The sequence below is a fragment of the Symphalangus syndactylus genome, chromosome 15, assembly GCF_028878055.3.
Source record: "Symphalangus syndactylus isolate Jambi chromosome 15, NHGRI_mSymSyn1-v2.1_pri, whole genome shotgun sequence".
Classification (NCBI taxonomy): Eukaryota; Metazoa; Chordata; class Mammalia; order Primates; family Hylobatidae; genus Symphalangus; species Symphalangus syndactylus.
Genome location: NC_072437.2, coordinates 97645880 through 97660742, shown reverse-complemented (window position 1 = coordinate 97660742; position 14863 = coordinate 97645880). Strand labels below are relative to the sequence as shown.

The 14863-nt window shown below is 39.1% G+C and overlaps 2 protein-coding genes across 22 annotated transcripts in view; one reads left to right on the top strand and one right to left on the bottom strand.

Moving 5' to 3' along the window:
• The window catches only part of N4BP2L1 (NEDD4 binding protein 2 like 1), a 34236-nt gene extending 22502 nt beyond the window's left edge, over window positions 1–11734 (top strand). For 6 of the 17 annotated variants that reach the window (XM_063619310.1, XM_055244912.2, XM_055244910.2 and 3 more), the window contains 4 exons: window positions 4666–4793; window positions 5110–5198; window positions 8064–8140; window positions 9264–11734. In XM_063619310.1, coding sequence (XP_063475380.1) covers window positions 4666–4793; window positions 5110–5198; window positions 8064–8140; window positions 9264–9522 — 553 coding nt within the window. In that variant the 3' untranslated portion in view covers window positions 9523–11734. Of the gene's footprint in view, window positions 1–4665; window positions 4794–5109; window positions 5199–8063; window positions 8259–8703 lie in introns of all 17 variants that reach the window. The other 11 variants (XM_063619308.1, XM_055244916.2, XM_063619307.1 and 8 more) reach the window with 9 other exon arrangements.
• A 447-nt stretch (window positions 11735–12181) lies between these two features.
• Window positions 12182–14863, bottom strand: part of BRCA2 (BRCA2 DNA repair associated) — an 85387-nt gene continuing 82705 nt past the window's right edge. For all 5 annotated transcript variants that reach the window (XM_055244877.2, XM_055244878.2, XM_055244880.2 and 2 more), the window contains one exon: window positions 12182–14284. In XM_055244877.2, coding sequence (XP_055100852.1) covers window positions 13676–14284 — 609 coding nt within the window. In that variant the 3' untranslated portion in view covers window positions 12182–13675. The remainder of the gene's footprint in view (window positions 14285–14863) is intronic.

Sequence of the window (14863 nt, the reverse complement as noted above, 5' to 3'; positions counted from 1 at the left end):
CCATGTTGGCCAGGCTGGTCTCAAACTCCTGACCTCAAGTGATCCGCCCGTCTTGGCCTCCCAAAGTGCTGGGATTACAAACATGAGCCACTGCGCCCGGCCTGCAATTTGCTTTCATATTGTTCTCCAAAAATATATATAGGAGAGACTTAAACTAAGGCAAAATGTGAACATCTGGTGACCATAGATGAAGGGTAAGCAGTGTTCAATATACTGTTTTTCAACTCATTTCCATAGGTTTGTATATTTTCTAATTAAAAGGTTGTGGCGGGAGAAGTTCAGGTGGAAATAAAAAGGAGATGGCAAACTATAGGATAAATGAGACTTAAGGGACATGGCAACCAAACACAATGTGGGGATCTTGTTTGGTCCCTGATGCACACACACCAAGTGGAGGAAAACACTGATGAGACAAGCAGGGAGACTAAACACTGATGGAGTGACTGATGCAATGAAATAGGAAGGACATGAGAGAAGACTGGCCATAAGTTGATAACTGGTCATGTGTATATGAGGATTGAGTATATTATTCCATCTACTTTTGCATGCTTGAAAATTTCCCTAGTAAAAAGCTGGGCATCAAGTTAAAATTACATGCAATGTCTGACTTTCTCAGTGAGTGACTGACTGGCTGAAGAGATATCTAAATCTATCTCTATGGTTCTCTATTATTAAATAAAGAATTACACAAAAGAATAAGTCCTGAAATCAAGATTAGCCCCTGAGTTTCTCTTATAATAGTGATTTTAAATGAATTTGAGGGGGGTTTGTGGGAGGTGAAGGTTGTATGGAATTAATTGTCTTTCTATTTTTTCCCTTTTATTTTCATTCTCTCAATTTCCCTAATGCATGAGGCTCCTGACCACCATAAAGATAGAACTGGGGCTTAACCCTCATCACTTCTGAAGCTGATGGAATGGTATTTATTGCTTCCACTTAAGTTTGAGAATCTCAAGATTGTCTATTTAATCAGTTCTTTATTTAGCTAATAGAGTTTTCATTGTCCTGCCTATTCAGCATGCTACTATGGCTGCTAGTGCTAATTTAACATTTAGGTGAAGATAAAACGAGTTTTAAAGTCATTCAGGAAGATCATACAGGCCAAAAAAAAAAAAAAATCCATGAGAGCCTTAAAGGTGAAAAACATCCTTAGTTTTGTCTGCCTGTTTGTTAGGAAGAGTATGGAGGCCACAGTCAGATGTGTCTCAGGAAATGATGGGTGGTGTTCTTGCCCCACAGTGATCTTGAACCATTTAGCTTTTACTCTAAGGTAAAATTTTGTGATTAAAAGGGCAGTAGTGTTATGTGCTGTTTTTGTTTTCTAGAAGGAAATAGGATTCAAATAAAACAAAACAAACAGTGAATTGGATACTCATGCCTTAAAGTCTTTTTAAAGGAAATATTATAAAGTATTAACTTCCAATCAATAATATAAACCACAAAGAGGAAAACAAGAGCAGATAAGGGTATGTATATGAAAAGAAAAATTCAAGTCTGAAAATGTTCAAAAAACAAAACAAAACTTATAAGTAGCAGATTTAATAGAAGAACGAATGAAACCAGATTTAGAAGGTATATCAAATCTGGGACCACAAAGAAAAAAAAAATCTTGGATTCAGTTACCATGGTTGCTTAACTTAGTGTACAGAGGATAAGGGAAATACATTATACACTATTATTTAATCTCTGAACACAACTTTCATTTTTTAAATAATATTGATGAAAATAACTTTAAAACTGTACAGTGTTCACAAATATAAAATATACATACCTGAAAATACATCAGTGCTACCCTTAGATTTTTTTCCTGTCTGTATAATTGTTTGCATCGGAGGTTAAGGTTTGGACTTTTCGATGTGCGTATCTTTAAAGTCGAATAACAGACATTCCTACGGAAACCATGAGCATTGGTTCATCAAGTCTTCTTTATACTTATCCCTTCCTTCGTGTCACTGGCTTTATCTCTACTAGATTTAAAGTTGCCACATTTTCTTTGCTCTTCCTTCCATCAAGAAGTCTACTTTCCTCGTCCTTCAATGTGGGCCAGCAAAGTGACTCGCTTTGACCAAAAGAATGTGCTGGAGCGCTGGCGAGCAGCTTCTTGTCTTGCTCTCTTGAAATACCGCGGTCTGTGTAGAGACCTGGGTGAGGCTCTTTCAGAAGGATGACAGGCCCTGCAGAGTGAGAGCCAGCACCATCAGACGTGGGAAGGACCCTGCTTAGGGCACTCTGCCCAGCCCCACGTTGTCAGGTGACGCAGCTGCCGCAGGGACCCCGGGCAAGGCCTGCAGATCAGCCCACCTGAGCCCAGCCCAAATTGCCAACACAAAAGAAGTTCATTCCCGCGCCCACACAACAGACTTCCCAGCGTCTGAGAACTATCACCTTATCCCTTTTATTATCTGTTCTGCCTGAAACACTCCGCATGTCTCCGATGATCTTTGCTCCTCTGACATGGTGTCTGGACCTTGTATTTACTTGATCACTCTTCTCTGGACACGTTCAAGCTTGCCAAATTTCTCTTTACATTGTGTGGCAGTCAGAATTGAAAACAGCGTTTCAAAGATGATTTGCCTCTTTCAACCCTTAGAGTCTTTCTGCTTTTCCCTACAGCCCCTTCTCCCCTAACAAGCCCTACAGCACTCGCTTCCTCCTCTCTTTCCTGCCCCTCCCCCAAGAGGCAACAGTTTTCTCATCCCTCAGGGACCAAGTCAAACTTGCATCACTCCGTTGCATCACTTTCCCCGGCTCCTGACTCTCTCAGCGCTTTGCTGGGCCAGCTTTTTCCTCTGTGCGCTGCGCGGGCTGTGCCAGGTCTGACTCCTTTGGCTGGGCCATGAATTCCTTGAAAGCAGCTACTTTCTTTCTGTACCTTAACGCTTCACCTGGCATTTGGCACATGTTAAGTGCTCAATAAATGTTTAATGGGTTGGATAATTAACTAATATTCTTTCGGTATTAAAGTGTATTATCTACTGGCCCGCATTTCCCTGCAAAGGCTATCAAGGGAGACTGTCAGATTCCTTTTTAAACAAAGGTAGTATGTCCACTGAATTTCCTTGTTTGCCACTGTTTAGTTCATTAAAAAAGAAAATGCATTTGGTTTGGAATTACTTTTTCAGTGATCTATGCTGCCTTCTTCTTAAAGGCTATCAAGCTTCTGAAGAATTTTGACAGATATTTAGTTATCATTTCTGGAATGTATATTCACTCATTTTTGAAAAGGGAAGCATTTTACTTTAGTTTTGTCTTTCATCTCCCTCTTAATTCACCGCAGTACCTCAAGGACTACTTGACATGCGCGCTCCGATGTGTTTATTACTGTGGCATAGAAACAGTCTGGGTTGGTCAATTTGGCCTCATTGTTATTATAACACCACTTTACTTTTGTAAAGTGCCTTACTGGGTACAAAATGTTTTCTCATACTGGCCTCATTTCAGTCTGATTAGAAGCTCTGTTTAGTAGGTAGGGATAATTATCTGTGTTCTACAATTGAGAAAACAAAAGCTCTCAAGCCTGTCGGGGCACCTGAAGTGCTTACTCATCTGTGGCCCCAAGGCCTCATGTTTGTTCTGTTCTTCCTGGATTAAAGATCATTCTGCTCCATGGAGAAGACCAACAACAAAAAAGACATTGAATAGCTTTGCTGTCTCTTTGCATTTCCTGCCCTTGTCATTCTCCAACCTTTTTTCCTCCGATTTTTAAATATCTTCTTATTCTGAGCATGGCCACGTGACCATATTTTCTGTTTGTTGGCTGGGTTTGTTTGTCCTCAGTTTTTACGGATGAGGAGAGGAAGCTCAGAGACGTCTCCAGTTCTTCCGGAGCATGACATCCACCTTCTGCCAAAAGATAGTATGAACAAGGATTTCAAGTGGAAACATCTTCTCTTTGAAGTTCTTGTGTGCAGAACTGAATAAGCATATTCATTTTGGTTTGGTTTTGCTTTAAAGGGGAGCTCCACGGTGGTGTTTCTTTTTGCTGTGATATTTCCTACTTAGACTCAGAGGGGTGGAGGGTAGGAAGATAGGGGACAGTGGCTCTGTCACTTTCCTTCTCCTGTTGTGCTTTTCTGCCATTTGGCTCGGATCATCATTAAAACATAAATGTTACCTGATAAAGTAACGTATTTATCACTTACCCACATTTCTCACTAGAACTAGTTTCTCAGATGGGTCCTTACAGAGGACAGAGCTCCAAGGAAATGGGCCAGCTCAGAGTTTAGGGGGCCGAGGGAAGGGCTGCAGCGTGGGGGTCTGGCACCCATGGGCAGGTCTTGGGCAGGGGCACTGGTGCCTCGGAGAGGAATGGGCACCGGGATTGGTGCCCAGGAGGAAAGACAGTCACCGGGCCTACAACTTAGCTTCAGTTTCTTCTTGAGTCAGTTCTTGCCGCTGCAGAAGGCAGCCGCAGTGGCTGTGCCTCTTACTTTCAAGGACTGGCAACACACACTGCCGCCTCTCAGCCCTCTCCCATCTCCTGCTAAGGAGTGATGCCTTCTAGACATGATAAACATCTCTCTTTTGAAACTGCATTTTAACAACTCCAAACCTGGTGGTCTCAGAATTATAAACTGCTATATGTTAGAGATGGAAGGAAATTATTTCTACTGAGACTATACATGTATTTAAAACATCTCTCTCTCTCATTTCTCCACTTTCCAGACAATTGCAGCATGACTTTCCCAGGGCCCTGATTTTCAGCACGGATGATTTTTTCTTCAGGGAAGATGGTGCCTATGAGTTCAATCCTGACTTCCTGGAGGAAGCTCATGAATGGAACCAAAAAAGAGGTGACAAATTCCTTTCCAAACTCCTGGGAAACCCTGATGTGCACATAGATTGTAGCTGCTGCAGACTGAATAAATTTTATGGAAGGAGTTTAACCGAAAGTTCTGCCAATTTTTCCCCCAAAACAGAACACCAGAGCATAACCTCCTTAGATTCCAGAGAAAGAAAATTACTGATAGGGCTCTGAAATAGGTGGCACTGAAATTGTGTGATGAGGAGATGAGGGCATCCTGTAATAAAAATGACAAATAGAGATTACGCTCACCCTTCCCTCTGATTGTTGCATGTTGTTCACTGTTATGTAACATTGTGTTGCAGCAAGAAAAGCAATGAGGAATGGCATATCCCCCATTATTATTGATAATACCAACCTCCACGCCTGGGAAATGAAGCCCTATGCAGTCATGGTAGGAAGAAGTATCATTCTGAATTTTCAGTTATGGACATTTTGTGAGAAAGTTGAAGCATCTGTTCTTTCCTCTTTTTCTGATGTTCCGTGATTTCATATTTGCTAACAGTAGTTCTCCCAGGGAGAAGGTAACGAGGTTTTATTTTAGTGTTTCTCTGCTGTTCAATGGCTGAAGTTTGCTGAGATGCTAATCTCACTTGAGGATACAATTTAAAAATAGTCCTTGGCAAATGGTCCTTGGTGTGAATTCTTGATAACTTTTCTGTCTTAATTACTTTCCTAAGGCAAGGCATACAGAGGAGCACCCACTGAAACGTTCAGATCAATACTAATACTGAACTAGATGGCGCTCCTAGTGGGGCTACAGGTCACAGCAGGTCGGTTCTGCCTCTGGTGAGCCGGGGATTTCCACACTGTGGACTGTTGCTGCCTGGGAGTTCCAGGGCAACAGAATATTTAAGTCTAAAAACAGATTTAGGGCCAGGCGTGGTGGCTCACGCCTGTAATCCCAGCACTTTGAGGGACTGAGGCGGGCGCATCACTTGAGTCCAGGAGTTCGAGACCAGCCTGGCCAACATGATGAAACCCCATCTCTACTAAAAATACAAAAATAGCCGGGCGTGGTGGCGGGCGCCTGTAATCCCAGCTACTTGGGAGGCTGAGGCAGGAGAATCGCTTGAACCTGGGAGGCGGAGGTTGCAGTGACCTGAGATCGCGCCACTGCACTCCAGCCTGGGTGAGAAGAGTGAAACTCCATCTCAAAAAACAAAAAAATTAAATTAAAAAATAACAGATTTAGGATTAACACTGTAGCCTTATTGAGATGGTAGAATGCAAATATAAATAAAAACAACTCAGCTTTCCATTGTCAGAATAGCAAAGAACAGTATGATGCCTGTAACAGTGTGCACATTATCCTTTAATTGTGAAGTCTATTTGGTCTTTTTTCATACCTATTCCATCTCTTGTGATAATGTTTTCATGCCCTATTGGGTCTAGAAAGGAGGAAGGATCCAGAACCATAAAAATGGGGCAGGAAGGCCAGGCGCAGTGGCTCACGCCTGTAATCCCAGCACTTTGGGAGGCCAAGGCGGGTGGATCATGAGGTCAGGAGATCGAGACCATCCTGACTAACACGGTGAAACCCCATCTCTACTAAAAAAAAAAAAAAAATACAAAAATTAGCCAGGCGTGGTGGCAGGCACCTGTAGTCCCAACTATTCGGGAGGCTGAGGCAGGAGAATAGCATGAACCCAGGAGGCAGAGCTTGCAGTGAGCTGAGATCACACCACTGCACTCCAGCCTGGGCGAAAGAGTGAGACTCTGTCTCAAAAAAAAAAAAAAAAAAAAAATGGGGCAGGAAGCAGACAGTGGAGTATCCTCCTTGCATCATGCAGAATCCCCACCTGGTTAATTGTGAAGTGAATAGGTCCAGACTGGGCTCACGATTTTAGGCTTCTTTTTACATCTGGAGCTAACTGGCATACTCACAGGTGTGCTTTTCTCTAATGATCATCATCAGTTCCACTTTTGCCCAGATTGTGGGGCTTTGGTGAATGTAAGGAAGAATAAGCCCCAAACTTGTGGTTACTTCAGTTCATGTCTAGTCTACTTGGGCGAGAAATGAACAGACACATGAAGAGTCAGTTGAATGAAGGCCATCACTTAAAACCAAGACTTAAGGACTAACTGACAAGTAGCCTAAGGGAAGTCATTTTACTTTTGTTTTTGTTTTGTTTTGAGACAGAGTCTTGCTCTGTCTCCCAGGCTGGAGTGCAGTGGCACAATCTCAGCTCACTGCAGCCTCTGCCTCCCAGATTCAAGCAATTCTCATGTGTCAGCCACCCCAGCAGCTGGGATTACAGGCACATGCCACCACGCCCGGCTAGTATTTGTATTTTTAGTAGAGACGGGGATTTGCCATGGTGGCCAGGCTGGTCTTGAACTCCTGAGCTCAAGTGATTCACCCGCCTCGGCCTCCCAAAGTGCTGGGATTACAGGTGTGAGCCACCGCACCCGGCCTCATTTTACTTTTTATCTTCTGGATATGTATAATCTTTTTCAGCCATCTTCAGCTATTAATTCGACTTAGAAATGAGAGGTTTCCGGTTGTGTTGTTTAAATCCTTCCCAACTGAGAAGTGCCCATCTAAAGAATGAAAAGGAAACCTTTTTGCTTAGCTCTTTCCACTCTATGTTTTATAAACACAATAAATTAATTATAGTGTAATAGAAAATTCAGTTTGAGATAAGGTAGTAGTCAATTTATGAATGCAAAGAATATTTGAATGTTTATAAGGAAATTACAATAGTTTTCTAAACTCAAGGAAATGGGGCCCAGAGCATTGATCCAAATTGTATTGCATAATGGGGAGAGCTACTTTTGGAAGGAAGATGATGTAAAGTATGTGACTATCACTTTTATTTCACCAGTTATGTTCCTATGGTACTCCCACTTTCTAAAGGAAGGCATGAGGAATAGGACAAGGCATCTGACAAGTAAATCTACAAAAATCTCGTAAGTGACTTTGAGAAGTCACTGAGTTCATTGTTCATACCAGCGTTCAGGACGTTTTAAACTAGCTCAGTCATCTATTTTTAAAGATGTCCAAAACAAAGAACCTTTACAAATTTCCTACATACTAGATAAAATTGAGCAAAATTTATCATGGAGAATTATGAGAGTGGCTAAGTATGGGAATGAAACAACTGCATTTATTGTGATAAATTAAGGCATTGGATGGATTACTGGTAAAACAAAAGGAATTCTAGAAAAGATTTGTAGTAAATGTTAAATGGCAGCATAAACATTCCCAAACATACATACCATGTCTTCAATGTTTTATGTACTTTTGAAAAATCAGGCACTTGAAAATAACTATGAAGTTATATTCCGAGAACCTGACACTCGCTGGAAATTCAACGTTCAAGAGTTAGCAAGGTACTTCTTTGTTTTTCTAGTTCCTCATTATGTATCCTGCTATTTTCAGGTATTTCAGACCGAACAAAAGAATCTTTTCAGGCTGGAAATGGACATGGTAGTTTTCAGGCCAGAAATGGTAATTCTTGGAAATTGATAACTTTGGAATTATTAATGTGAAGACTTTAGTTTTGGGTCAGTTTTCTAATATAATGCTAAATGCTAAATCTTGGCTTGGACTTGGTCCTTTAAAAGGATGCATTTAACATTCTGCTGAAACGCTTCTTTATCAAGGAACATTTAAAAGCACTTTATCTGCATGGGACTGCACATGTCAATGGTGTTTTTGCATTTAGGCTAAATAAAGATCTTCAGATGTTGAGCAGTCTGCGATTCATTTATGATCTAGATGCTGCTTCTAATTTATAAAGCAATAAATGTTCAAATAATACTAACTTGTTGATTGAATGCATGGGTTCGGATATTCTCTATCTGTATTATTTGATAATGTCATTGACTTAAAATAGCCAGTGAGATAAGAATTTACTTCTTAGGAGTAAGGCTGGTTCCTCTTATGGTAATAGGCAGATAGTGTCTTCAAAGTGGATCTGTGGACTTCTCCATCAGAATTGCCTCAGGTGGCTATTAAAATCCGAGTTCATGGACCCCATTCAGTAGTTGGAATCTCTGGTAATTATATTTCTAACTATATCCCCAGTTGATTCTTCTGCCCACTAGAATTTAAGATTGTTTTAATAAGCATCTCCTAGAAATATATATCAGGGACTGATTAACATAAATAGATAGATATATGCATGACATTAACAGGCAAATGTATGCTTTTTTAAAAATCTCACGGTGTTCTTTTATGTCTTGAAGCACATAACTGAGAGGACCAGAAACAAAGCATTTCTGAAGTTTTAGCTCCTTGCTAGCCTCAGGGTGGTTTGGGGGTGTGCAGGGCAGCATGAAAAACATGAGTGGAGGCTGAAAGAGAACTGCTGAACAAGATGTTATGCTTTTGCCAGCGCTAAGTCCTGAGAACAGGGACTGCAATATCTGCAATACTAGAGGACTTGTAAAATATAAGAAGTAACTCATTGCGGTATCCTGCCTTAACTAAATGCATTTTTTATCTATGTAGAAGAAACATTCATGGTGTCTCAAGAGAAAAAATCCACCGAATGAAAGAACGGTATGAACATGATGTTACTTTTCAGAGTGTGCTTCATGCAGAAAAACCAAGCAGAATGAACAGAAACCAGGACAGGAATAATGCATTGCCTTCCAACAATGCCAGATACTGGAATTCCTACACAGAATTTCCAAACCGGAGGGCCCACGGCAGATTTACAAATGAGAGCTCCTATCACAGAAGGGGCGGTTGTCACCATGGATATTAGAGGCCTATCTTACAGCCATGCAGAATTTTCCTAAGTCAGTTTCTACTTCAGTTTCTGTTATTCTTTGTTGCATTTTGGTCAGAGCTCCAATTCCAGTGTAAATAGCTGAACTCAAAAGTTTCTGAGCAAAGTCATTATATTCATTATCTTCCCCAAAATTTGTTAAAGTGCTTCTATATGCATGGTCTGATGCTGGGAATTCTGCAGATTTGAGTAAACAATCTCTTTCTCTAGGGTAAGAATTTGAAACCAAAACTTGAGAACACACCCAAGAATATATTTACATAGGTTCATAGATGAAATAAAGTGTTTATATTATATATAAGCTTCAGTACCATTTTCTCTGAAGTGATCTATTTATTTTTTCAGGAAATTCATCTCCATCAGGAAAGTTGGGAAGGTGGAGAGAAGTGGTGGGGGCAGGAAAAGTTTTAGTGCCATTGCTATTTTGATAATCTATGTATCTAAAAATGTGAGATGTGCGATTCTATGATACTGATTTTCCTTTAATATGCCAGAAAGTATTACATCTAAGGGAACATTGTCCTTCAAAGTAGACACTTTGGGAAGTTATTCCTTTATTTTAATGATGTATCATTGTTAAAAATACTGTCAAATCCTTAATAGCTATAGGAGCTACTGAGGGAAATCAGTGTCATTATTTAAAGTCACACCTTGTGTTTTTACTACTTTATTCAGCAGGATTAAACCTGAATAACTTTTGGCTGTTGTGCTAATAGTGTAAATCAAGTAAGCCTGCCTTCATAAAACACTGACTTTTAAAAGGAATAAACAACTTCTAAAATTATGCCTATTAACGTGTAATTAGTTGGCAGCTCAAATGTTTGGGAGTGCAAGAAGTTAGGCACCCCAGGATATAGGTCATACAGGGATATATAAAAGCCATGCTCATTACAAAATGAGCAGTTGATGTTTTATGTGGCATTAAGACAATCAAGTCCTCACAACTCTGGAATGTCTTCTTATACTGATGCTGAATTTATGAATCCAAATTAATTTGACAGGTTGGAATCCGATTTAGTGTGACATCATGATAGACAAGACCACAGAGGACGTATGCTCTATTTCTTGTTGGCCAACAGCTTCTTTCTAATGTTCTGTGAAAAATTATTTTAAGTGTCTTATATAATGGTGCTTTTATGGTTATTAAAAATTGTAAATGGTATCACATTTATATGGATTTGTCATTGGATTTTTTTTGTTCAACAATAAAAAAATTTAATTACCTAAATGCCAAGAAACTCAACAATATACCAGTTTTTCTGTATCACAGGCTTATTTACCAGTCTTTTTTTAATAATTAGGAATCGTAAAGGTAATGACAAAAGCAACCTTCTAATTTAGTTGCTTATCTATTTGATCTGTGTACATGAGACTGTTTTAACATTGTCTGACACTACTGAAACCTGCTCAACATCTCCACGACTACCAACACCACAGGTGTCATGTTTTCTTCAGTAACATTTTAAAAACTGGTATCTCCTTTGAGTAAGTTTGGCTGACAATAGTAAATCCCAATGAATCTAAGGTTTTATCAGTTTTGCTGAATTCTGTATCTCCAAGCACAACATATAATAATCTCCTAATGATCCACTTACTTAATAATGCTCCGATTTTCCAGGCCCAGGTAGTCCTGGGTATCTTGGTTGATAGGGTGGTGGCATAACCCGCTCAATATGGATGGCTTGACTCATCTGGGCTAGTAGAGGGGAGAAATGTCAGAGAGGCCAAAGTGGAAATTACCCTCCTTTGATTTCACAGGAGCGGTTCAAAGGACCAGATTCAAGCCCTCCAGACTTGGCTGGCTCCCTGCTTTAGGGTTTTTGGCTTACCTGGGTTAAGTGAACGACCACTATGGAGAAGTGGCTCTGGGTTATATAACTTTTGTAGAGCTCCAAAGAATAGTTTCCTGGCCTATTTAATGTCTCTTCTTTCCCTAGCTGACCCCTGAAATATTTGGTTTGTAAACCATACAAATTGATTAAATGCCATCAACTTTATCCCCTATAGAAGTGATCTGTTTTTCCTTTCAACTCCCATGGCTTCTGATTTGTATAACTCTTTGAACACCCAATATTGACTTGTATTGTGTTCACTGTTTGCATCATTCATAGAACTGGCAAATGCTTTTTATGTGCAATAGGGTCTCATTAAATGACTGCTGAATAAATAACACAAATTTTTACCATTATCCCTTATGATGCAGTATGTTGACTTTGTAATCATTAAATTGTCACTTTTGAGGGGATAATATACACATATACTCAAGCTTCATATTTTGTTCATGTAGCTTGGATGTTATTTATAATTTATAAAAAAGAGTGTGTGCATTACATATCTATCAACATAATGGGTGTTCTACATGAGAACAGACAATAGCAGTTTTACCAAGGATTCAAAAAAGAAAAGGTTAAATTCTTGTAATTTTTTCTGTTCTCCTGAAACCCAAGTTTTATTCCTTGTTCTAGAGTGGATCACTGCAAAATTAGGATGTGAAAACCAAACTGTTTTAGAAACAAAACAAGTCTCATTAATAAGACTTGCAGAATACTTAAGTTACGAGGAGTAGCAAAATAGACAATTCTGTTAATGCTTTTTACAGAAGAGAAAAATCATGGATCACAGTTATGGAAGGAAACAATTTTTTAAAAGATTTATTCTTGGCTTTAAACGTATTTATAATGAGATTTGAAAACATGATATTATATATACATTTAAGGCATTAAAACATGTGATTTAAGAACTTCTCCATGCTATTAACTCAACTCCCAGTTAGAAATGCTTTATCCCTTTTCTCTATTAAACATAAGAAAGTAACAAATAAGGCCGGACACGGTGGCTCATGCCTATAATCCCAGCACTTTGGGAGGCTGAGGCGGATGGATCACCTGACGTCAGGAGTTTGAGACCAGCTTAGCCAACATGGTAAAACCCAGTCTCTACTAAAAATGCGAACATTAGCTGGGCATGGTGGTGTGTCCCTGTAATCCCAGCTACTCCGGAGGCTTGAGGTGGGAGAATTACTTGAACCCGGGAAGTGGAGGCTGCAGTGAGCCAAGATCATGCCACTGCACTCCAGCATGGGCGACAAAGCGAGACTCCATCTCCAAAAAAAAAAAAAAAAAAAAGGAAGTAACAAATGAGAGTATCATCTTAAATTGAACTAATCTGCTTTTGTGGTAAGTTTAAAAGGGCATAGGCTCTGGGTCCTGTGATAGTGCTAAAAATAAAGCAGGCAGAATCAGTGCCAATTTGAAAGCAAGATAGTTTCTCAAGTTTGAGTTTGGATGACCATTTTGTTGAAAAAAAAATTAACTATGAAAACTTCTGATTTGAAGTATCTGAATTTTTAGATGAAGTAATTGAATTTCAGAGATCACATTGGAAGAGTAAAAAGGAATTAGAGTTACATTGAGGGTTCCATTTTTCTTATAATCATGCTGACTTAAGGATGAAGAATTGCTCAAAAGGAAATACCACTCTATCATATTCATCCTGACTTTTGAACAGGATGGAACTATAGCAGAACCAACATATTTGCATTAAGGAGAACTATTTCATAGTGAGTTACCTCTAAAAAAAAATCCCCTAAAATAGTAGCTAAACTAAAAGGAATTATCTGCATCAAAATAACTATACTAAGAGACCTCATTTCATTTAATGAATCTAAAAGAAAATTGTATGTTTATTTCACTTGTAAAATAATACTTGCAGTGATCAAATCCAAAGATTTAAAAGATTTTCTTTTCCCCACTCTTTTTTTTTCTTTGTAAAGATGGGGGTCTCCCTATGTTGCCCAGGCTGGTCTTGAACTCCTGGCCTCAAGCACTCCTCCCACCTCAGCTTCTCAAAGTGTTGGGATTACAGGCATGAGCCACTGAGCTCAGCCAAAGATGTTTTTCTTGATTAGTTAATAAATTACATTTAGTTTTAAGATATGCAACTGAAGCAAAAGTATACCAATACAGAATCGGGCAAAGAACATCTGATATACAAATGCTGAGGTAAATTTGAAACTAATTTCTTTTCTCATTGTGCATCATAAGTACTAATGTGTGGTTTGAAATTATATTCCAGTCTTACAAACTGGAAAGGTTAAGCGTCAATAATTGACTGTCGCCTTTGCAAATGCTTAGATATATTTTTTAGTTGTAATCGTGTCCGGCTTATTTTTCTCACATTCTTCTGTACCGGCCTGGGAACCCTCCTGTTCTTTGATCAGAGATGTAGTACAATGTCGTTTCAGTCTCAGATAATCTTTTGAACTGGTGGGAGCAGTCCTAGTGGATTCGCTGACAGATATAAATTGTTTTTCTCCTGTTGAACCAGACAAAAGAGCTTGGGTATTTATCAATGCAAGTTCTTCGTCAGCTATTGAATTACTTTCCAAAAGAGAAATTTCAGTGAAATTTTTAAATGGAGTTATCTGAGGAGAATTCAGTTCTTTTTTCTTTATGGGTGTTTCGTATTTGGTGCCACAACTCCTTGGTGGCTGAAATGCCTTCTGTGCAGCCGGAGAAACAAATGTACAAATGGGACTCACAGGTGGAGGTAAAGGCAGTCTACTCAAGAAATCCAAGGCTCTTCTCTTTTTGCAGTTTTTTTGGTCATCAATCTCTTTCTCTCCTTTACAAGACTTTGAAGTCATTTGGGCTGAGACAGGTGTGGAAACAGACTTCCTTTTGGCCATACAAAGCGATAAAGGACTTTGATAATATATCTCACAATTAGGAGAAGACATCTGATAAAAAAATGAAAATGTAGCCTATCATAATTATGTACCAACACGAAAAACTAAATCAAAGTAACTTTTCATTGAAAATATTTAAGCACGCAAATATTACACACAGTATCCCTCCCCTAACTGCTAATAGGTTAGGTGATTTCAATTCACATTATTCCTATTCTAGATGGAAGTAATTATACATAAGAGCATAGAAAATGACATGAAAAGAAAGGAAGATGAAGAATAATCACAGTAAAAGATAAAAAAGGAGGTAGGGGATGTCACTTATGCTTTTTAATCTTTTCTTTTTTATTATTAACAGATTAAACAAAGATAAACATTTTAAAGCCACCTTGAGAACACACACTATCTGGGTTCTAATACCTACTTTTCTAGCTTTGTGACCTTATTAGGCAATTGCTTAACCTCTCTCTATGCCATAGTCTCCTCATCTATAAAATGAGGATAATACAGTAAAGTCCTCACTTAACGTCATTGATAGGTTCTTGGAAACTGTGACTTTAAGTCAAACAACGTATAGCAGGTCTTTGAGCAATGTCATCTCCTTCAACATCGTTTTGTTAGAACAGTGAT